We start from the raw sequence: 24,014 nt of genomic DNA, 5'->3' as shown, positions 1-24,014 counted from the left end.
AAAGATAACAAGTTCCTTAATCTTCAAGGAAAATAGCAGGCTGTGCAGAAGAGAGAGGTCCTGTAAACAACCCACCCAAAAGAAAGGCTGCAGCGAGATGTTGTATGTTACCATACGCCACGAAGAAAGAACTTACACATCTCCTAGGTACAAAAAAAGTTGTAAACTGCAGTTTGTAACTGGCCACAAGAGACAACTGTCCAGGACAGCAGGCTTTTTTCACAAGGATACTCACAAAACATGTTTATTTTTTGAGTCTGGAAGTGCTGTTTTGGCCAGAAGTGGGCTGGCGTAAGAAGTTACTGGAAACAGGGAGTTACTATTAGCCTTGCCTTCTCCAACAAGGGCTCCTTCCCCTCACCTCTGCACGCTGCTGCAGCAGTGGCTCCTCACACCCCTCTACCAAAACACCCTAGCTCAGGTTAAACACTTGGTAACAGGATTTATTTTTCTTAATTACTCTGAAGCAGCTTAGGAAGCATCTGGCTAGGCAGCCGCGCTGGCAGGTCTGAGGATGCAGCAACCTCCAAACCGTGAACATCACGAGCAGCTGCAGACATTAACACTTAACCCTGGTACAGGAGAACGTCTGGCTTCAGTTTGTAATCCTCTTTGCAAGGTGTTTTGCGCTCTGTCTCTACACAGTGCCCTCTTTTCTCCCTAAACTTGCAGGCAGCCTAACCTTGTACTTTGAGTGGGAAAGGAGCCTGCAGGAGACATGAAAAGGCCGCGGACACGATAAGCAGCTTGGGGCTCAGCAGAGCATTCTCCTACCTCTCCCTCCTCATTAGTCATAAATTGGATTTCTAAAAATCAGCAGTAAAGAGTTGCTGTAATTCTCAAGACTATTTACGTAGTCCAGAGAGATGAATTAGAGAAAACCTCAGCAGATGTGGGATTAACAAACTGCTCTCCAGCCTTTATAGCCCCAGGGATGCAGACTGTGGCCAGGCTCTGCCCCGTGACACAAGCCAACGGCCATCCACTAGTGCAGCTTGGTCAGCTGGCACCCGCTTTACTACTTACAGCCTCTCTGGGCAGTTGTCTGGCTGATCCAGGTATCCTCCATCCATTACAAACTTTAGCACCTGTTCGTTGGAGAGTCCCTGGTACGGCTGCTCTGCTAAACTGCTTATTTCCCAAAGGACAACACCAAATGACCTAAAAAAGAAACAAGACTCCTGGTGAGAAACATTCTGAAGATCTACAAGTGATAGCCTTATTTTGGAGAACACATACTTTAAAAGAATACTTCTATATTTTTAAGAGGGTTTCAAAACAACGTTGTGTTTTGTCTGTACTCAGAAGAAGTTAGCAACTCACAGTGTAAACAACATGCATTAAAATGGTGAGTTCTTGATTCATCTGCGATTGCAGAGTACAACTTACCACACGTCTGAGTAAGTAGTGAAAACACCATCCTTTAATGATTCGGGTGCCATCCAGCGCACAGGCAGAAGTCCTTTGCCTCCCTTACGGTAATAATCCGTCTCATAGATATCTCTGGTCATGCCAAAATCTGAGAGAAGCAATTGGGATGTGTTAAATGTCTCTCCTTCCATGCTGCTTTTACTGTGCAACATCTCTAGATGAGTGTTTCCTTCCTTTGACGCCAGGCTATTTTCATACACCCAGTAAGCCTCCTATGCAACTTCCAGCAATTTGTCACCTTGTGATTAACATTCAAAACACTTTCCTTTTCCCCGCATTTTTTCTTTTGTGAACTACTACAGAGCTGTGATAGAGACTCCAGAGTTGCAATTTTTAGTGACAGCTTCTAGTCTAAACATTATTTTTATTCATCTCCTTTAAGGAAAACAGAGCCGTCTTTGCCCTTAAATCCTACTGCCTTGGCTTTAAGTCCAAAGAGGTCTGAAAAACCACCAAGCCTTGAGGTTTCAGTTTATTTTTACATTTTGTATTTACTTACTTCCAAATGGATTTGGGTTAAAAACTGTGTCTTGTGGAAGACAAATGACTTTTTAAAAGGCACCTGACCTAGTGACAGGGTTAGCACAGCTTGCTTTGTTGTGCCCAACACCTTCTTTGTCATAATACTCATATTACGAGTATTATGACAGAATAGAGGCGATTAGAGAAGTTGCTCTGGTTTTAAGGGAGACATTTTTCTTACTGAAGCCCATACAATTCTTTTACAAGGAAGAAAAACAGAAAAGTTTGCTGCATTTCCAAAAGGGAGCCAGTGGAAATCACCTGTGTTTGCTGCATTGCTCTTGGGTTTTATACACATAAGTATGACCCACAGAATTCTCTTCTGACCACATACTACATACCTCCAATTTTTACAGTGAAGTCCTCTGCAACCATACAGTTACGAGCTGCAAGATCTCTGTGCACAAATTTTTTGGCATTCAGATAGGCCATACCATCAGCGATCTCTGCAGCCATCTGGATCATTTCTCTCAGCGTTGGCGGTGGACGGCCAGGGTTATTCTACGATAAACAAACAAGTATTAAAAAACAAATCTAGTTAGCCTGTTACACATGTACTGCCTCTCTCCTGTCTGTACCTCAGCATCAGGTCTCAAAGAGCGAAGGTAGCTTTTCAAATCTCCATGTGCCATCAACTCCATGACCACCAGCGTAGGTTGTCCTTTTGAGACCACCCCGAGGAGGCGAACCTGGAAAATAAATGAAACTTTTCCTCACGGTTGTGTCCAAGCACACTGGGCAGAGTCCAGCTATGAGAACCGGGTGTTATAACAAAGCCAACACCCTGAACAAGAGCTTGGAACGGCACCACAAAGCCACTTAAGGCTGAGAAGTTTTGAAAGAGCAAATGTGAAATGATGCAAGCAGATTCACACATTTTATAAAATCTGACAAGTAAAGATCCCTGCTCTTTTGATCAACTGCTTCTGCAGAAAGGCTGCTTTTGTAGGCTGAACACCAAGCTTTAAAAGCATTAGAGAAATATTAGTTATGTGATGGGACTTTCACTTGCTAATCATCTGAGGCAGCCAGCGATGCTTACCACATGATGGCAGCTGAACCCTTTCATCACAGAAGCTTCATTTAAGAACTCGATGCGCTCGCGGAGGCTGGCTGATTCGTTAACGGTTTTCACAGCTACTCGAGTCTCTGGCTCTCCCTTCACAATGTCCTTGGCAATTCCTTCATATACCATGCCAAAGGAGCCCTGTCCCAGCTCTCGGAGGAGAGTGATCTTCTCTCGTGGAACCTCCCATTCATCAGGGACATAGACTGTCAAAACAGAGGGAGACGTTTCTGAATTGAGCAACTATCTTTCAAAAGCCATTTCTACAGTACAACTGTCACAGGATATTGTGGTATGTAAAGACAACCGGAAAAACTCCATAAAGAAAAAGCCAGTCCCGTACTGTTGCACTGTCTGAATGACTACACAAGAAATAAGGCACAGAGGAAAGCCCCCACTGCTCTCACCGTCACTGGCGCTGAGATACTCGGGGTTAGAAGATGCATAGAGCGGCCCAGTTGGTCCTTCGGTTTGTCTGAAAGGGAAATACAAGTTCTTTAGCACATTTGCAGCTTTTGACACGTTATAAATGAAGGCAGTTTGATTAATTCCCGAAGTGTGCAATAAATAGTGACTATCCCGATTTCCAAAGGCATAAAAAGTATTTCCTAAACTAAATTAATGTTATAATCATCATCTAAATTAGAAAATAAACAATTCCAACAATTAAAGAAAACCTTTACATAATAGTTTTGCTTGTTGTGGTAAAAATGATGTGAAGTTGCACTCACCTCTTTTTCACAAGAACGTAAGCAGCTCCAATAATTCCAGCAATTATTATGGCAAAAATAATCGGAACGATTATAACAGCAATATTAGGCTGAGCATTCACTAAGAGAGAAAGAGAGAAAATTGGAGGTATTACACAGGTCTCAAAATCCAAATCTTCTGTATAAGATCTCTTCCTTGACTAAACAAGAAAGAGCAGGAAGCCAGAGGCTGCTTCAGGTAGAGAACGCAGGGCTGCTCAGAACAAGAACTCAAACTGCTGTTCAACAGCTAAATTAAGAAAATGGACACATTCCTAATTCCAGTTTCTGGAAAACAGATGTACTGGTAAACATTTCATGCCCCTCTACAGGTCCCTGTGCACTCCTTGCTAAGCCCCACCATCTTCCAACTGAAATCTGAGTTCTGATCAAAAAGATGATGTTGAAAACCAAAGAACTCACAATAATCAGCCACGTAGAAATAGGTAGGTTCTGTCCATGAGCCATTTCCAGCCAGCGACGTAGCTCGTATACGGACACTGTAGTTTCCAGGCTGCAGTCCACGCAGTTTGCAGCCCTGCTCACTGGCAAAGTGCTTACGGGAAACGCAGTAGTGTGCTTCCTGCAGGAGGAGGGAAGGGGCAGGCTGTGTTACGCTACCTCTGCAACAACCTCGGGCTCCGTAACAGCACACTAGGATTTCTTCCTCACCTCCTTCACTGACAAATGTATACAAATACGGTTTTCACATGCTCGGGTCTTTTCCAAGATAGTGGCTTGTCCTGGATTTACATTTTATAGCTTAGAGTAGTTCAGATTACACACAGCATATGCCATTTGCTGTACTAGAGCTCAGCCCTGAAATCTGACCTCAGCTGGCAAGCCCTCCTGCCCACACGGCACTGGCATGCTGCGCAGGCACTAGGGCTGCTCATAGGCTCTCCTGCTGCTCAGAGCTTTAACTTCTCTAAGCAATTTACATTTACATGTATATTTTCTGTCCTTCTGTGAAATAAAATTTCTAAGAATGTCCATGCAGAAAGTTAGCAAAATAAATACTGGATGAATGGGCACTGTAGAGGGAGATTTTTATTTCTCAACATTACCAAATGTAGACTTCCAGAGGATAAAATTCACTAGCAACGTTTTATTTCACTTTGGTTCATGCAAAAGGAAACCAGAATGGACAGAACACTATAAGCACTAGGGCTACTAAAAACTGAATGAGGGCTCCCAAGGACTCCCAAGGATTGTTGTCTTGCAGCAATAAACAAATACAAAACCATACTCAGGGCTATACCTAAACGGTGTAAATACACAGCCACATCTTGTGATGGCATGGGAGGTATCATGCCAATACAAAAGAACCCAGGGAAAGGCAGAAAGGTCTCTACAAGTCCAGCCTCTAGCTGTTACCTTTCAGCAGCCTCCCCAGCACCACCACTACCACAGCTTGTAACAAGAGGGACTGAAGCACGGAGCTACTTCTCCAAACGTGCTGTTTTAAGGAAAAAGCAGAAATTCTCACCTCTGTCTCCCCAAGACGTCCGTAATTCACTTCATAAAGCACAATAAGGCCGTTTGGCTCCTTTGGTTCCTGCCACTTCAAGTGCACGGTATTTTTTTCAACCAGTTCATGGGTAACTGGACCAACGATGTCATCGGCCTTAGCTAAAACCAAAGTCATGATTAATAATAGTTTTCTTTCATGTCTTTTGCAAAATGCAAAACTGACAATACTTCATCCATCATCTTCTCCTACCAGGACATACAGAGAGCACAGTCCGTGATGTTTCTGCAAAGCAGCTGGCTCTCATGGGAAAAGCAGCATTTTGAAAACAGCCATCAACCCAGAGCAAAGCTCAGGAAGCTAATTACCTTCTGGCATGGTCCTGGCACTGACATAAGCTGCAACGCTGCATCGAGATTCCTGAGCGTCGTGGTTACAAGCGTGGAGCTCAATACGATACCCTGTGAAATGCCGCAGGCCTGAGATAACCAAAGACTCCTTAAACTTAACTTTTTCAAAAGGTTTCTGTTCCTCTGCATTCTCAGATGCAGCTGCAGAAGAGTTTGGAGAGGATGCAATGGTGGGTATCACCACAGTGGCATTTGCTACAGAGCCGAGGTCTCTTCGTTTTCTTGATGGCCTATTAAATAATGCATTAGAATGTTATTTGTTATACCCTATATAAATGCATCCACCTGAAAGGAAATAGTTAAAATGGGAGAGCTCAGAGTGCAATCGAAAAGTCAAATTCAAGAACTGTATTTGCAATACAAGAAAGAAATTCCAGCGCACACGGCTTTTCAGAATTACGTATTCCTGAGATGATTTCCCTGCACAACTGTGTACGGGGAAAAAAAGAAATCCAGGCCTAAGGTATTTGCTTGGGAATTCAAATTCTCCTGAACCTTCTCAGCAGAATAGAGCTCTAGCAGGCTGCCTCGTGGATGCCTTGTACACAGTGTTGCAATGCTTGGGAGTTCATCTCCTACACATTCTAGCTTTGAACAAATGAGGTCATATCACAGCCCCCAACTCTGATGACCTTGGATGTTCCACATATTCCGAGTGTCATAAATTTGCATTTATGAAGCGTAAGACCAGTTTCATAGCTCACTGGAATATATCTGCTGCTTTGAACCCTAATTCTGAACTTATCTATTTCGACAGATAATTTTAACCTTTTCCCCAGAGACCAAATTTATTAAGATCTTTCCAGCAGGCGCATTTAAGACAGACGGATTCAGACTACAAATTAGCTGTGCTGTTTGTTAACCAAATATTGCTTCTCAAGTTATTGCACTTCAGTCTGAAAATCAATTTTTTGCTGCCGTAAAAATAGAATCGGCCCCGTGATCTTGTCAACTCCCCTGTTTGCAAGTGAGCGCCACTAGCCAACTTTCATGTCAGATTTCATCAGTAAATAAACAGAATCAGTTCAACGGAATTAAAAACCGTTCAGCATGTAATTCCTTGGGAACAAAAGGAACAAGAATCAAAACAGAACTCCTGCCACACATCCACCGCTAGGAATTCCAGGTTGGGAACCAACCAAGGCGGTGAATCAGTAACAGTATTTGGTTACACAAAAGGAATTAATGCCATTTGAAAGCAGAGCGGTGTATTTTAAGGGGATGATGATCTTTGTTTGTGTGTGCATGTGTGTGCAGCTATTAAAGGGTACAAAGAGTGACCTGAACTGAACCCACACTTGAGGCATCTCCAGTCTCTAAAAATGTAACAAGCTGTTGAAGCAAATCCGTGCTGCTGAACTGAACTTTCCACTGCCACCCTCTGACTATCGGGCAAATGATTGGCGCAGGACAGCTTTGGCAGGTGACTGCACAGGCTGGGTCTTTGTCTGCAACCCCCAGCCCCACTTCCTGATGTTCCTTATGCTCAAACAGCAAAGCAACCAGCCGGAAAGCTGATTTTAAGATTTCCTCCAACTAAACATTGGGTTGGACGCAACGACGTAAGCACATTTGTCCACCTGATGAAAAAACATGATGCCAAGCGGCAGGTTTGGCAGAGCACATTCCAGCTTCTCGTTTTCTCTTCCCCTAATTACTAATTAACTCCAGAGACATCATTTTGGAGTTGCTGTTATCTCAGCCTGCGCATTGTTCTGAACAGTGTCCCCTAACAATGGGGCAGAGTTCAGAGACCCAGGTCTGGGTCATGCCAACTCCCTCCCTTAGAAGCAATCTTTACAGTCAACCAGGATCTTGTTTGGACTTCAAAACAAAGCTGCACGCCACTGTTTACAAAGTGTGGATTCAGCTGTTCCTCACGTTCAAGAGAATTTTGTTTTTCACAAGTAAAACAGTAATTTGACTACTGATGCAACACAGAGTAAAACACAAGAATAACTTCTTCCTCTGGTAACAGAAAACAAGAAAAGCTTCTGAAGCTGTAAACACAATCTTCCCACATTTATTATCCTAGATTTGCAGCAATTTTCTTGCCAAATTCGTTGCATTTTCAAACAATTGATGCCTTCCCTAGTTGTTCCACTGCAACTTCCATTAAGATTCATGGCCATTTCAGCAGCTCCAACGACCTTCCCTAGAAAATGCCCAGACTCCAATTCCTTCTCCTCCTACCATCAGAGCCAGTCAGCACATGTGAGGGCTTCTGGTTCAGGGAAGGATGAAGTGAGAACCCATCACATGCAACATGAGGTGAGCTGAGGGATTTTAAAAATGCATTAGCTAGCTCAAACCAAGTTTTTCCACACACCTGAAACTGGCACAGGCTGTCATTGCTGCTGCAAGAGCAGCTTGCCTCCCTTCCCCCTTGTGCTGGCACAAGCATTTACATATTTGTCTACACAATTAATCAGACTGGACTGGGAATCCTAGAAAAAGAAGTTGCTTTTAATGTGAGTCATTTCTCAGACCTGTAGCCCATTAATGTGTGTAATGACACGAGTGTGTGTGTGTGACAGAAAGAGAGACAGAAGGACAGAGACAGAGAGAAGGGTGAGACTGCTGCTGCAGTAGAGATGGTTGAGAGTGTACATGAGAACACATCCTGAATAGCAGCCATTTACCTCCCCTCTGCCTCTCAGGACTTTTATTACTTTTGAAACCTTTCCATGCTTTCCACAGAGTCATGGAGCAGTTGAGGTTGCAAGGCACCTCCCAAGATCATTTAATCTGAGCCCCTGCACAACGCAAGGGCAGCTAGAGCAGGTTGCTTAGGACCACATCCAGCTGGGTTTTGAGTACCTCCAAGGACTGAGACTCCACAACCTCCCTGAGCAACCTGCTCCAGCGTTCGATCCCCCTTTTGCTCCAATCTGTGCAAAACTTGTTTCCATGTAAGAGCAAATAACACAGGAAAGAAGAAACAAAGCATCAGCTTCTGATGGCCACTTTGTTCAGCTACAAAGGGAGGTTTCAAAGCAGGTGGCGTAAAGATACCCACTAGCTCCAACTAGGAACGTGGCTATGGCAAGAAATGTTTAGACACTTCTAGTTTGCTTTGCTTGTGCCGGAGCAAATCAGCCCACAAGACTTGTGACAGTATCTCCTGGAGTAGCTAGTTAGCTGTGCACATGGGGAAGGAACAACTTCTGGGATTTCCAGCAGGGTTCTGAGAAAGTCAGGTGAGATCAGACCTGGACCAAAGCAGGGCATGGCAGATCTGCAGGACAGCCTCGTACTTGGCTGGATACTGCACAGGGATCCAACGGCTGGGAACAGGACAGAGGGGGAAAATGGTATGTGGAAAACAAGGAGACAACACATAGGGGGAGTCACTTCTCAACTGCACTGTCTTCTGCACCCTGCCACCTTCTGTCCTCGTCACTGAAGTTCCTCCCTGCGACCAGCAGAAGGCTTCTTATCTCAAGGGGTGTCCACACAGCACCTCGAGAGAGGCTGAAACTATCAGGAGCATCATAAAAGAGAACCTGAAGTAAAACGCATTTCGTGCTCAGTTGCCAGGCTCTAGACAGGCTGCACTTTGAATGGGCAATAGGCACAGTATTTACAGGAAAATTCTAATTTATGTTGCCACAGCCTGAAACTTGTCAGAGAAGAGAGGATGCATGTCAGCAGGACGGTATCTTTACTGTTCACTTGTAACAGAAGAGGCTTGTGCTAAAAAGATTAATTAGCCTAGGGGAAGTAGAGATTTCTTCCTTAGCAGGCTGACAAGGTGGCACATCCTGGTGATTGGTTTCTTCCTAAAATACATACCCCAGAAACTGGCCTGAGAAGCATCCTGGGCTGGCTGCACAATAAAATAAAAATAAAATCAAATAAAAACAGGAAAAGGAAAAAGAGGAAAAAAAAAGTAATCAGATTGTCAGTATTGTTTGCCTACATCAGGAGGAGTTTGACTTTTGTACATGGCTTGTTTCTCTTCTGCTTTTAAAGATGGTGTGTCCTGCCAGCACTTTGCACACTGAAACTTGTCCTGATCAGCACTAAAAGCAAAGAAATAGCAAACGGAGTGACTGCACAAATTTCCACGTGACAACTGCAGGCATAAAATCGGACTCCCAAAGAAGAGACACTGCCTACAATTCACTCAGTTATACAAAAACACTCGCTGAAGAAAGGTAGCTTTTGTCAAGCAGCTGCAAGTAAATGTTTAATAGCTAAGGGCAGGAAGCAGAGAACAAATTTAGAGCACAAAATACATGACAGTGAAGAGGGTAAATCATTACAGCCTAACCTGATTCCCAGTGCTTCCTCTGTAAGTTGCATATGAAGTGTGAAGACATTCAACACCACTTAATGTGACACTGTGTGTGCCATTCAAAACAGGACATTCACCACCCACAGCACTTGCATTCCTCATGGTATTGGAAGTATTTCCCAGACTAAGTGCAAGGAAGACCGCAAATACCGCGCTAAAGGACAAGGCTGTGGCATGGTAAAACTTCCCTTTCTTTTCAATTGGATGAGAAGCTAGATCACGAAATTTTAAGACAGAAAAAAATGGCTATTTTTGGCCTCACAGAAGTTTAAGTGAGATACAGGGTTTTAGCTATTTGTTGTGGATTTGCCCTTTATTCTCAGGCTGAGGAGAATTCAGAGACAGGAAATAGAGAGGAATCTTCCAGATCTGTAATACCATTAGTTGTAGGCACTCAGCTCTCACCAGCCTCCGACACACATTCAGCTGGACTTGACGGTCCCATGGAATCCCAGACAGACAAGCAACACGGCCGTGTCCAGCCCCACACTTTTGTTTAGTAACCAATTACACTTCCCTACCCCAGACTACGTGGGCAGCGAGTTTTGCTATTCATACCTGGGGACGAAAACCTCGTTGTGAAGGTAGTTCTCAAACGTCTTGCGGAAAGCAGACTCTTCCAGCTCCTTTTGTATTTGAGAGTCTGTTTTAGGACAGGAACAACACTCTCCGCTGACATCTTCATTTTCACTTTGATTGTACTTCTGAGGGTCTTCAGATTCAAAAGGAGGAGACCACGTCCTTGAGGGCAGCTTTAATCCTACGGACAAAACAATTCTATTATCACTCATGCTTGGCATGCCAGAAGCAGATGTTTGATCTTAGCAAGATCCAAAACTAGAGTACACAGGATTCATAGCACATTTAGGCCTCCCACGGTCTCATATCTAGGGTTGAGCAGTGTTCCCTCTCTTACAACAGGGCCTTGATTCAAAACTATGCTAGCTCTGAAATGAAGCTCAAATGCTGCTGTCACCAGAGTCCTACCCCTGTTCACCTCAGTTTGGGTAACACAGAGCTGCGGAGAGTCTGAGAGTCCTCAGTGAAACTCTGAATCCTGAAATAATTCCAAAACCTAAAGCACAAGGTGCCTTCAAAAATGAACTTGGCCACTGATCTCCAGAAACACTGCAGTGTTTTACTTTACTGTCTCCATAGCTGTTATTAAACTGGTTACTCAGTTTAAAAAGAACAAGCGCAGAAGGGAGATGCACAAATAAAAAATTTATGTTAGATTACTTCATGAAAAAATGGTTTTGGAGATCATTTGCATGTGACTTGGCAACAGCGACTAACGTATAATGTGACTGAACAGTGGGAGAATGCAGCTACATGGCAGCCTGTTTCTTGAACAACAGACTTCAGAACAGCAAAATTAGGCATCCTGAGCACCTCCAGGGTGTGTGCAAAATCTCCATACAATGCTGAGATAGCTCCACCATCTGGAAGGCCTGAAAGAAGGGCACAGAGCAAGAAGTGGAACTCACCCTTTAGGCAGTAATCGAGTTCATACAGCTCACTGTCTTCGGCCTGCTGCTGCCAGAATACCAGGTAGTGCGTGATGTTCCCGTTGGGCTCTGACGGGGGCTTCCACTTCAGAATAATTTGGGATGAAGAGTTGGAAACAGATATCGGATCTAACGGAACTGACGGAACTGGGTGGGTGGAAAAGAGACAAGAGGTCACTTCCACTGCTCTGAAAGAGACCTCGACAAACACAGGGAACATTTCCATTTCCCTGGGAACAAGCAGTGCTCTCTGTAGTAGGCCCACTGACACCCAACAGTCCTGCAGCAGGACGCACCAGCGTACACAAGCCCTACACACAGCACGTGGAAAAAGTGCACACTGGCACGCCCTCCCCATCCAGGGAAGCATACAGTCTTCCATTTCTTTAGGAATACCTTCCTACAAATGTAGAGCAGCAGTGTTAGGGGAAAGATTCATAGATATGGGACTCTCGTGACTACCAGCCAGAAGACAGGTCTGTTTTGCTTTTATATTTGCAATGTAACATTAATTTAAAATAATACTGACCAGTAGCATTGGTCTGGACATAGATGATTTCACTCTTGGCACCGTATGTCCTTCGTTCATCTGAGAAGGTGACCAGGGTTTTAACAAACACAGCATATTGTGTCCATGGCTTTAAGCCCCTAAGAAGCCAGCCTGGCTGGGCCTGGGCTTTGGGCTCGTTTGACCGTGGCGGTGGGTCAACATCCACAACTGTCCAGCTATTTGACCCACAAGCATCTTGTCCATCAAACTCCGTCACATTTTGGTAAGGGCTTTAAAAAAAAAAAAAAAAAAAAAAAAAAAAGGCTCAAATTAACAAAATCCCAATTTCAAACTTCTGGGAACATCATTTCTAAAGACATCCACAAAAGTTACAATCCCTTACACCTTGCAGGAAGTCTGATCATCTCTCCTATGTATTCTGAAAATGAAGCACAGGGGCCTTTGTAACCCAGCCTCCTAATAGCATCACAGATCAGGTACCACCCCACAGCCAATCCATACAACTAAATCTCAGCTAATTATTTTCAGCCTAATGAAAACCAGTTTGGTAACCTTGATTTTTAAAAGACTGTTTCCTACCTAAACGGGAATAAATGCCTCCTTATCCTATGGAGATGGATAGAGCATGCAAGTCTAGAACAGTTGGAACAATTGATGTTTGGGTTGCTCTTAAATGAGCAATCTTCACTGTATACAACTAAGTTAAGTCAGGGAACTTAATGAGCATTTATATAAAAGGGTAACATCAGAAACTTAAGTGTAGTGTCTGTGACTGTCTGGCTCCTAATTAGCTATGACCACAGCAGTCTTAATATCTACTCTTCAGTGCCAGCTGTTGTTTGTGGAAGCCCAGCATGGCTATCGTTTTGTAGCCCAACCATGGGTTACTGGAGCTACCCTCTCCTTAAGCTGCCACTTACGCTTCTTTGTAAAAAAGCATAAATCCCAGAAGATCACGGAAATCAGGTGGCCAGTACGGCTCCCACTTCAACAGGATCTTGTCGTGAGATGTTCTAATAGAAGAAAATTTCAGCAATTCATTTTCACCTATAACAAAAGAGAAAGGACAATCGTTTGTTTAATGCTAAAAAAGAGTTTTCTGTTTTTCATTATTTTAGAAGTTTCTGTTCTCCACAGATAAATATGAGAACCTTGGCATTGAGAACTACTCATTAAAAACTTATCTTACTTCCACGTTATTCCTGCCTTAAGCCAGGGGTTGGAATAGATGACCTCCCAAGGTTTCTGCCAGCTTCAATTTTTTTTTATGACTTTAAGAAAATAAACCCAAGTTTAACTAAAAGCTAGTAAGTAGGAAATCTAAAGGAAATACATTTTTAAATTAATGACAATATATACAGCTGAACCCAGCAACTCGGTTTGCACAGTTTTTGTAGGCACTGCCTTCAGAATGAGTGAATTCTCAGCCTTGCCCGGGAGTAGCACAGTCCCTTCGCAAACAGGAGCGAAGGACAACAAACAGTTGCAGGAGGGTGGAGTTTCGATTCTCAAGGGAAGCATTACGATATGGTATGTCCAAACAGCCCAAGAAGTACAAACTGTGTAGCTCTGATGGGATTTGCCATTCCTGCAGTAGCTGCACAAGGGAGGAAGAACATTCATTTCGCTGCCCCGCATCCAGAACAAACAAGGTGTTGTGCCCTTTTTTTTATTTTTTCGTAAACAGGATGCTGCCAATGTGAAAACTAGCGTTGAAACATAAAATCAAACAAAAAGCCAAACATGCTGGCAACGTGTGGTTTCAGGTAGGGGGTGGCATGGAGAACAGCAGAGCAGAGGGGGGGGTGAAAGCTGGCAAAAAGAAACGCGACCGTCTCCTCCAGCTGCCTTTAACACAAAGCCATCAGCCAGCCTGGGAGCAGCACACAGCCACAAGAGCTGCATTTGGACCCCAAATCCAGTCTCATCCCCAAATGTGGGAAGATCCTGCCAGTGTCTCAGGGGAAGAGATGACCTTTACAGACAGCTAACGCCTTGTGCTGCCTTCACTCTGCCCAAGCTGGGGCTGCGATATCCCGGAGGGTGCGGCTCCATGTATGTTTTTTCACTGGTACTGCCAGTTTTTAGATAGGTAGTCATTACGTTCCCCACTCCCCACTGTGCTGGCAAGGCTCTATGTGTTGATATGTGGCAAACCAGACCAGGAAATTGATTCAGCTGAAGGATCTTCAGTTTTAAGGTCTGTTCACAAATAGCTACATCGCATAACGAAGGGCAGAATTGGGGAAGGGGACGTTTAAGCAGCATTGCCACCAATTGCAGAGAAACAGTGCTGCCACAGGATGTGCTAAGCAGTATTGCAAGCTAATAAAAGAGCAAGGAACTGAAATCATAATTCAACGAACACTGGGGGCTGCAGTGGCAATACCTGCTTAAACCTTATGTGCCATCTTGCTCTTGATCCTGTGTGATTTAAAACTTTGTGGGGCTACAAAATAAATCCAAGCAGAGCTGAGACACAACACAAGCTAAGAACAGCAAGCAGAAATGGCTTACTGTTTTTTACCCCAGAGTACTTCTTCAGTCTGGTTCACTATGTAGCCTTGTAAATTTTCCTGGCATAAACAGGGAACTGGGATTGTGTGTGGCACAAAATGGGAACAAACAGCAGGTTTGGGATGTAATTATGGCATTATTGCTGCCAAAATACCTGTCTACAAAACTACACCTTCAGTGGCATGATTTCAGTTAGAGCATAAAGCAGCACAGCATGTTTGCTCTTTAGCCATGCTGATACAGGCATTGTGTTATTGTTATTGTCAAAGGAAGCTACTAGCTTAAAAACCTTTAAAAGGCGTAGCAAAAATTGTTGGAAAAATCTCTCTGACAGTTGCCACAGCAACTCCCTCAGATGGCTCCAGAGATGGGTGAAAATCCTGTTCCTCCACTGTGTTTATTGTGTGGGCATATTGTCACCTCAAGACATGGGGAAAGAAGATTATGACAATTAAGCAGGTACTCAGCAGTAACACCAAGTCCCAGTCTGGACTGAGGTTACATCGTGCTACACTCTTCAAAAAGACTCAACAATGCCTTCAACCCTGAAAAGTCTCACAGCTGAGCACACAAAGCGAAAACTGCTGAAAACCAAAGCTGCCAAGGTAGGCTCCTGGCCAGATGCAGCACCCAGGAGTACTTTTACTCATGGCATATTGACAGTATCACTACTGTGTACAAGCAAGCAGCAAGTCACATGCCTGGTGCTTTACCAAAAGGACAAGGACAGTCCCTGGACAAAAAAAAAAATCATAGGCTAGGCTGAGAGACATTAAGAGCATGAGGTTAGCAAAGACAAAGGGAAAGGAAAATGATGCAAGTCTCAGTGCATTCTGGAACTTTCTTACATGAGGCTTGATCGCCGTTTGTCTTCAGGGCTATGTCGTTCCTTTCCTGACGCCCCTTAGTCCCAGAGATCTCCTCCATCTTGTGGATTTCTGACAAACACAGTTTGGGATTATAATGGAAGAAGAGTTTGCCTCGTGCAATAGTGAGGTTGTGTTTACTCCAGTCCCAGAGCTGACGAAGGTTCTGGTTGTCCAAGGCATAAAATGAATAATTCCTGAAAGCAGAGAATGAAAATATGGGTTGGGAGGAGATCCACTACAAGTCCTTCCCCCCCTCACCCGCCCTTATGCACTAATCTAGACACCAAAGAGAAAACAAATGCAAACTATCTTCCCTGGCAGGCCATAAGCCATGGGCAGAGGAATGTTTAAAAATAACGTAGGGATTGTTTATCAATACAAATCACCCTGATAGCACCGGTACTCCTTACACTTCAAAGCATTAAAATATCTTTTGAAAGAACTCACCCAGCTTCTAATGTTTCTCCTCTGATCAGATGTAGTTTACGAAAAAAAGAAAGAGAAACCAAGGCATAAGACCGGCGAATTTTTAGGTAACCTGAGATTTCTTCTATCAAGCCAAGATTCGCTTCTAGCTCAGCTGCTATGTTATCTATGGAGAGAAAAACATCAGTTTTAGCTTTCTGATAGCATGGAGAGAAACACTGATATCAGAGCCCAAGCAGATTACAGGGTACTACTCTGCATCAATCCAAAAGATCTTAGATAAATCGGTTAGCAAAACAAAACAAAACAAAACACCCCAATGACTATGAGAAGAGCTTTTACTTTGCAGTTATTTTTTCTGAATTGCTCTTGGATTCAGAGAGCAGTCAAAGCTAAAAAGAAAAGCCCCAGCTCCTGGATGGTGTCATATTCACTGATCTGACACCCAGGGCTCCCTACCCCCTTACTCATGCAGAACTTACTTCCTCCCCGGATATTTATAACTAAGCTTCCATTAACAACCGTGCAGCCACGGAGCTCTTGTGCTGATGTCACCGAATCGATAGTCTTCTCCTTCCCAAAGTCGCAAACCTTTGGACAAGGCCCTGCGCAGGGAGTACAGTGCAGGCTGAAAGACAAGAGAGTCGAGAACACAGATGAGATGCTTCTGCAGAACATACTCTGGGGGCATCTCCAGCAGTTCTCAAAAGCAGAGCAATCGACACAAAGCAAAAGCATCCTGACAATACACCGTGGGAGTCACTCGCAGTGTGCAGCACAAGGCTCTGAAGAACTCCAAATAACCACTGGTTATTCTTAAAATTGTCATTTCCATATTTCACACTCTAGTCACTCTGTCCTTTCTATACAACAAAAACCAGAATGAAGCAATTCTGACTATTTTGAGTAGCCCAGTCACCACGATGCTGTACAGTGCTACACACACCCAGGGCTTCAAGATCAAAAAACCCACGCCCATTCTCCACCCCAAGAGCATTAACCAAAAATGTAATTGATGAGGGGATTACTGGCCATTCATCTGGGAATCCAGTGATTAAGGACTTCATGTAAAGTTGCATTGAAAAAAAAAGGCAAGCAAGCATGTGCTTTGTGCTCTGGGGAAATGCTGCTTAAATGGCAGCAAGATGATTGCTTGCCCTGGTCATAACACCACAAGAACGTGTTTCCAACTAGTTCTGAGAAATAAATGCCCTAGGAGAAGCGCAGTGCTGCGAGGTCCTACTGAAAGCAGCCTGGAACAAGTAGAGGAGAGAGGAGAGGGCTGCTGTTACCCCAGCAGCACATCAGCTCTGGGGGCTGCTGGTTCATTCTTTCGAACAGCAAAACAGGAAATGGAATAGAAAGTCCTGTTAGAGCGAATTCCCTGAATTTGTTATGTCAGGAGCAAACACATGCGGGCACAAAGCTACCAATATTCATAGGAAATCTGACTCATCACAATATATAATGTTATTGCGGGACAAACAACGAAGTTTTCAGCGATAAACAGCTCAGCAACATAAATTATTTAACTTCTTTGTTGAAAAAGCCTGGGAATAGTCAGAATGGCTGTTCCCTGCTTTGACTCATACTACAGTTGTTTGTTACATTGTCCATTTATGTCTGGCACAGCTTGAACCTGCTCAGCGAAAGTAATTACAGGGACGAGGGACAGATATTCTAAGAATGATCTGATCAAATACGCTATGCTCTCTTGATTAGACACAATTTTTCCCTATTCTGCTTAAAAACAAAGCTTTCTAGTCTGAGGTCGGCTTTGGAGGGGAAGGTAAGCAGCGCTGCTGATGCTTCTCATTCTCCCTCGTCTCACTCAATTACACCAAGACCCTTCCAACCTGAGGACACTCCTTTTCCTTGTCCTCTCCTTCAACCCCCCTCTCCCAGTTTTTCCAGACTTGAGAGTAAGAGAAGCAGAATAAACTACTGGCACACCACGGGTAAACCTGTCTGCTTTTAACGGCTTGAATTAGCAAGGTATTAGTTTGCAAATCATATTAAAGTAGACCAGGTAATTATCACAGGCACTCAAGCACCAGGAACTTTTCCTGGCCTTGAGACAGAATACAAACCCCCTATCCAAGAGGAAGAAAAGGACACAAAACACCAGAAAAACACCCAAACTACAGCTCGGTTCCTTTACTTGGGGACGCCTGCACTTACTTGCTGGAATTCATGATGTACCCCGACGGGCATTCGTGAACACATTCGTTGTTGTGGATAACGTGACACCCCGACTCCCTGGCGTTTTTGCATTTGTTGTGCAGCTCCTGGCAGAAGCTGAAGGTCACGCAGCGCCAGCCCTCAAAGTGATAGTAACCGGGCGGGCAGGCATCCACGCAAGTGCCATCAAGGTAGAAGTTGCGGCACGCCACGCATTTCTCGGGGTTGTTGGGCTCCGTGCAGTCCCCCAGGCATTCGCTGTGACAGCACTGGCCATCGGAGGTGCAGCCTTGCGACTTGCAGGCAGCTGGACAGACTGTGAAGAGAAAAGATAAAAAGAAACTGAGTGTCACAGGACAGCCCAGCGAAGCACGACCACAAAAGCCTTAGCAGCAACCACACTTTGTCCTGCCTGGCTTGGCGACCTTCTTTTCAAACAGCCACCCATCAAGCGCAGCAGTCTGCCTCATCTCCTCTTTTCAATTACAAACTCCAAATTTTCAAAATATTTTTGAAGCGTGTTGCCATTCACAGCTCATTAAAGCTCATCTTCAAAAATAGAAAATCAAGTTTTCCTCTTCTCTCTGCCCAGCACTGGGAGGCTCCCAGGAGTGCTTTGGTGACGCCAACCCTACTCCTGAATCCCAGAGGCGAGGAGATCCACGCAGTGCAAGCTTTCCAGGCTGGGACAGACACTTCCTTAGTTTAAAAAACTGGATTTCCTATGAAAATGCTGCGAATAATGCATGCCCAACAATACCTTTACATAACCCTTCAGCTTCCTATCTGCGTATCACCAGTTCCCCAGGAGGAAGCTGCTGCCCTGGAGCCAGCACAAGCTCGTCGGCGATTCTCCCAGCCAGCCCGAGAAGAAGGGCACCCACAAGTGCTTGAGGTTTTTCTGGCTTGCTTTTTAATTATCCATTACTTAGTGCCTCGCAACACTCTTAATGAGCGGTTTGGGGCTTTGAAATGGAAAGCAAGCGGCAGCAGAGCTCAGGGCAAAACACCGTGACTAACGCTGACCCAGGAGCTGGAGGGGACGTGGAGCAAACCGAGGGAAGCGTGGTCCTGGCACCTCACTGACTGCTCAGCACCTTCACCCTCGGTCTCACTGCTCACACGAGGCTGAACCAACTGCACCCAAGAGCTTAATCCAGAGCAAGCACGAAAGCCAAGTGCAGCTTTGATGCTGCCATTTAAACCACAGGAGAGAGAATTTGAGAGCAAGGGAATGGGGACATGGGCCTGGATTTAACTGCATGGCAGCACAGAGCCTCTGACCCCAAATTCCCCGAGCTTTCTGTCCATAGAGAATATGCAGTCCGAAAAGAAATTCACCTGCAGCAGGAGGGAGGAGGCATTGCCACGAGCTGCTGCCCACCCCTCCAGCCTCCCAACAGAGGCTTTGCCACCCCAGTCAGGATGCTAAAAGCAGTGAAACCAAGAGCCCCTGTGTCAGAAAAGTGCATGCCTCTTTATCCTCTTACCTCCACTGAAATGATGCCACGTTCACAGCAATTCTCACAAGTGCAAAGTAACAGAAAAGAGCAGAGAGGAAACAATATAAAATACCACCCAAATTAGGATTTGTATGCGTTTTGTTTTTTTTTTTTTCTGGAAGAGGCTATGACTGCATTTCAGCACAGCAACGCTGTCCAACCCTGGGCAACGCCAGCTCGTCGCTTGCCCCACAGCTTCCAGGAGGGACGGTTTCTAAAATGAATGGGTCAAGGCAAAAACCCAAACCCTACGGAAGGTGACAGCAGAAGGAAGGATAAGATCAGGCACGCTGACTCTGCCGCTCACACAGCCAAACCCTGCTGCCTGATGTCTCCAGTCCAGGGTACTGACAGCCCCAAAACACGCCTGCTAACTGCACTAGCGATGGACAAACCCAAGATTTTCACCTTAGGCAACGTTAGGTGAACTGCATGATACAAAAAAAACTCCTCAGAAAAACAATCCGCAAAAATAAGGCAGATAAAAGTACAGAAACTGCCCCTCTCTCCTACAGAACAAAACAAAAAAAAGCCACGACGGTTGGCCTAAGGAGTTCATTTTTCTTGATATTCAGCGTTGGAGCAGGAGGGGCTTTTCTTGGGGATGTTCCAGGCAGACTGATGTACAGAGGCTAAAATGTTATTTTTAACTTCTGGCTAACGCGCGAGCAGCCCAGCAGCAGAATGTGGTTTAGTTTTAGTCAACCAAAGGAGCAGCACGCAGGATCCATGGTACAGCGTGCTACCAGTGTTTTTACCATCAAATCACCAGCTGTGGTTAGGAAGAAAAAAACCCCTCTGCTGTGCTCAGCCCCTGCTAAGAGATTGCAGAAGTGTGCTAAAGGAGTTAATGCCCTTCTTGGAAGCAGCAGCAGGCGCTGCGGTAGGCGGGATAGCGAAGATGAGCAACCTCTGGTTTGTTCCAGCCTGACAAATCCTTTGAAAAATATGAAATAGCTGAAGTTGAAACTCTCTCCTAAGGTTAATTTGACCTCGTAAATATCTGACTGCTCCCACGTCAGGTATCTTCTCCGGGCGTCCCCCAGGATTTGCCCATCAATACGAAACACCAGCGAGCGCTTCAAAGCCATTTTCATTTCCCCTGACAAAGTTTTTGCCCTTTTCTGGGTCTCACGTTGTGAACCCATCGCTTTGAAACGCTCTGAAACAACTGACCGAAATTGCAGCAGGTAAATGGAAGCACCTTGCAGATGACACCTCGTATTAGACGAAATACAAAGCGCGGTGCTTGTTTTAAAAACCCGGGTACACGTCCTGCACCAGGCCACAGATGGAGCACAGTCTAGCAACAGATGTCGTGGCTGCAGTTTATTAGAAACATTGGCAACAGAAGGACGCAGACAGAAAATTCCAGAACTGAGTCCAAAGCACTATCAAACTTACTGATTCCAGCCTAAAATGTCAAGGTTTTCAGCAGCGCTCGCTGCGGTCCAGGAGGCAAAAGGCTAGCCCCAGGGGCTGCTCCAGGCTTAGGGACTTCAGAGCTTAAAATATGAAGAAATTTGTTTAATAAGGAGTCAGGGGAGCAAACAGGTAGCTTGGAGAAGCTGGCTCTCGTGCCAAACCCCCAGTGACACATGGCACCTCCTTTACGTTACGCCACGCAAGAGCTTTTACTGGTAATGGAAACTAATCTTCAAAGTCCCGTGCTTGTTTACACATCTTAATCTCAGCTGCAAATATTCACAGGGCAGAAACTGTTCGAATTCTCAACTCTAAAGGTTTTGGGAGGATACAATTAAGCTATTTTTAAATTGTTCTTAACGTTTCTCTCTCCCGCTCTAAGAGCTTTTGATGTCTAAAAGACAACTCGAAGAAAGCAGAGCAGCCAAGGCAACGCTTTTTTTTTTTCCCTCCTGCACTAAGCCTCAGGACAATAAGTTGTCAATCACCATTTTGTGCAAACCCTCGATATGGAGGATCCTGAACAGATGCCATTCTGACTTTATCAAAGTATGCGTGCTAGAAGGTGCTTCATTTTCTGAGCACCTGAAAATCAGGCAGAAAGCTCTCCAGCATACCTTTACTGCCACTTGGAAGTGCTACCAGAGCACCCAGGCTATGTGACTCCCAACGGGTCAGGCAGGGGCTTTTTTCCTCCAGGGTTACCCTTACAGAGCAGGAGAGCACCAAACAGGGGGGTGCAGACCAGGTCCATCTCATTACCCCTCTGTCATCGAGGTTTGTAGACTCCAGCAGCTGACATGGCCCGCAAAAAGGCCCTGCTTTACAATGAGACCGTGCTTTGGGGATGATGGTGGGGTTCAGGAGGTCCCAGGAGGGACCATCTGAGCTCATACGTAGCTCCTGCACAGCCCCTGGTCCACGCTGCAGGAATTGATGTTTTGGGGAATGTGATGCCTTCCTCTCTCGATAGGGAAAAGAGTCGATTCTCTTCATTCAGGAAGAAGTATTTCTGCACCGGTGCCAGAGCAAAGCTGCTCAGCACAATCACACAGACCTCTTCATCAGTAGATTTAAGAATAGGGCTTTTAAATTCCCCATCCAAAGATGATAAACTGTACGACATGTAACGAATCTGCCCTGGATGGGGGGAGAAACGGAGCTGACACAGAGGTTTAAACCTGTTGGTCCAGGGGTGAATAAATATTTAACTAGCTAGCTAGGGTGGCTCCAGAGACTTGGGAAACAATGCATTTTACAAACCTTTCTGATTAGAGATTCAAACTGACATTTCTTCGTGCAGCTGAGGCCCAGCTGGGGGGGACAAAAGGCAGCAGAGTCAGCGCAAAGGAATTCCTACCTCCGTGGGTCCCTCCTGCCTTTCACAGCTTCCCGGGGCTGCAGGTGGAAACAAAAATGCACGGAAACTGCAAACACATTCCCCAGCTGACACCAGTACCCAGAAGATCCCCATTTAACAGGAAAGTCAATTAAGCACTAAGCCGCCCAGCTAATGAGCACAATTTGAATATCAAAGTGTGATTGAAAACGTTTGTCTCAGGTCTCGTTTTTGCTTCCTGCTAACAAAACAATAGCAAGCGAGTTGTCAGGAAAAGAAAATAAAATCACCCTGGGGAAGTTTTGCTCTCCCTTTGGGCCCCCTGCCGCTCGAGGGGTTTATGTTGCTGTGTTCTGGGCGAGCTGAGTACTCAGAGGGTGGGTTGGGCGTGATGAGGGGGGGTTATTCAAACAGAGGGGGCTTGGGTGTAATAAGAGGTATGCGTCATGAATAAGTCCTAAGTCCCCTGGACAAACATCGTGTAACGCTGGGCAGATGCTCCTGGATGCTTGCGGTGCCGGCTGGTCCCGAATGGACGTGACTTTTCCCTGCAAGCTGCTCCCCTTGGCCAGCAGCAGCAGGGCGCAGACCCCTCCTCACCGCCCCCCAAAATCCCTTTCTGCTGCCCCAGCTCCTTCCACCGCCACCGAGCAGCTCCTGATCCGCACGAGTCCAGGTCAGGAAGCCAGCCCGGCAGCAGCAGCACCGCCCGCGGCCGCAGCCAATGCGTTCACTGCCCGGATAGGAGGCATCCAGGCTCTGGGCAGGAGGCATCCAGGCTCCAGCCGCTTGCCCCCCGAGCCCACAGCGTTGGGAACCCCAAGGCGGCGTGAAGCCGGCGCTGACGCCGCTTAAAACGGCTTGGTTTGGCCGCGAGGAGCATAGCTGGATGCCAGCGCTGAGGCCGGTGTAATGCTACACGCAGGCGTGTGTGACGCGGGGTAGCGGAGCTCTCCCTCGCCCTGTTTTCTCTTACTGTAAGCGGCCGTAGTATCCGTCGTAAATTTAGCCAAGTAATCCCCTCCCCACGCACTCACAGGCTGGAGCCGCGGTCGCGGTGGGAGCTGTGATTTCATTTTGCAGGACGGCGAGCCCCGCAGAATCGGGTGCCTGCGGCTCAAATTGTAAACAAAAAGCAAAGGGAAAGGAAAGGCAAGGCCGGGACGAGCGCCCACGGCACGCTCCTCCGAGTGCTGCAAGCACGGGACCTTAATTTAGCACCAGAGCCTGGTTTCCTGAATTTCTACAAGCACTAAGCAGCACTGAAATCCTTATGAAGCTTGTCTCCTTATAAAATTATCTATTAAGGCATGTTATACAAAAAAAATATGTATTTTTTTTTTTACTTGATCACTTCCAAGATTAAATTGATTCACCTGCCAAGGCAGCTTCAAATTCAGCAAGTCACTTAATTTTGCTTGCTACTGTTCTGTAAGTTTTATCCACAATAGATATATATAATTTTTTTTTTAAACTCCTGATCACCTTTCTTGTGAGCATTTAATCAGAACTTGCCAAGGTGACACCTACCCTGAGCACAATCACATATCATAAGAATGAGAGAAGCTATTAAATAACCAAAACCCTGTCCAGTGGAGACTAGGTATACATCTACAACTCCATAGCAGCGTGGTTTGTAGAGGGCTGCTGCAAAAAGGACAGCATGCTGCCAACCCCTCTGCGCTGTGGCTTGTGTCCTTCAATTATTTCTTCATGTCACCGAGACCAGGGAGGAGAAACCCAAGCCCCGAGCATGACAGCGAGCAGCTCCCAGGGGTGTCACCGCA

General features: G+C 45.5%; 1 protein-coding gene across 2 annotated transcripts in view; it reads right to left on the bottom strand.

Annotated features, from left to right (window-relative positions):
* Window positions 1-24,014, bottom strand: part of INSR (insulin receptor) — a 55,632-nt gene that overhangs the window by 6,091 nt on the left and 25,527 nt on the right. For both annotated transcript variants that reach the window (XM_082780140.1, XM_082780139.1), the window contains exons 3-20: window positions 17,962-18,277; window positions 16,263-16,408; window positions 15,802-15,946; window positions 15,334-15,548; window positions 12,889-13,015; window positions 11,987-12,237; window positions 11,437-11,604; window positions 10,508-10,709; window positions 5,608-5,879; window positions 5,258-5,400; window positions 4,192-4,351; window positions 3,751-3,850; window positions 3,427-3,494; window positions 2,996-3,225; window positions 2,532-2,642; window positions 2,295-2,454; window positions 1,390-1,519; window positions 1,027-1,161 (exon numbers count right to left, since the gene is read on the bottom strand). In XM_082780140.1, coding sequence (XP_082636266.1) covers window positions 1,027-1,161; window positions 1,390-1,519; window positions 2,295-2,454; window positions 2,532-2,642; window positions 2,996-3,225; window positions 3,427-3,494; window positions 3,751-3,850; window positions 4,192-4,351; window positions 5,258-5,400; window positions 5,608-5,879; window positions 10,508-10,709; window positions 11,437-11,604; window positions 11,987-12,237; window positions 12,889-13,015; window positions 15,334-15,548; window positions 15,802-15,946; window positions 16,263-16,408; window positions 17,962-18,277 — 3,079 coding nt within the window. The remainder of the gene's footprint in view (window positions 1-1,026; window positions 1,162-1,389; window positions 1,520-2,294; window positions 2,455-2,531; window positions 2,643-2,995; window positions 3,226-3,426; window positions 3,495-3,750; window positions 3,851-4,191; window positions 4,352-5,257; window positions 5,401-5,607; window positions 5,880-10,507; window positions 10,710-11,436; window positions 11,605-11,986; window positions 12,238-12,888; window positions 13,016-15,333; window positions 15,549-15,801; window positions 15,947-16,262; window positions 16,409-17,961; window positions 18,278-24,014) is intronic.

The sequence above is a fragment of the Aythya marila genome, assembly GCF_965140915.1.
Source record: "Aythya marila genome assembly, chromosome: 27".
Classification (NCBI taxonomy): domain Eukaryota; kingdom Metazoa; phylum Chordata; class Aves; order Anseriformes; family Anatidae; genus Aythya; species Aythya marila.
This window is presented reverse-complemented; position numbering and strand designations above follow the sequence as displayed.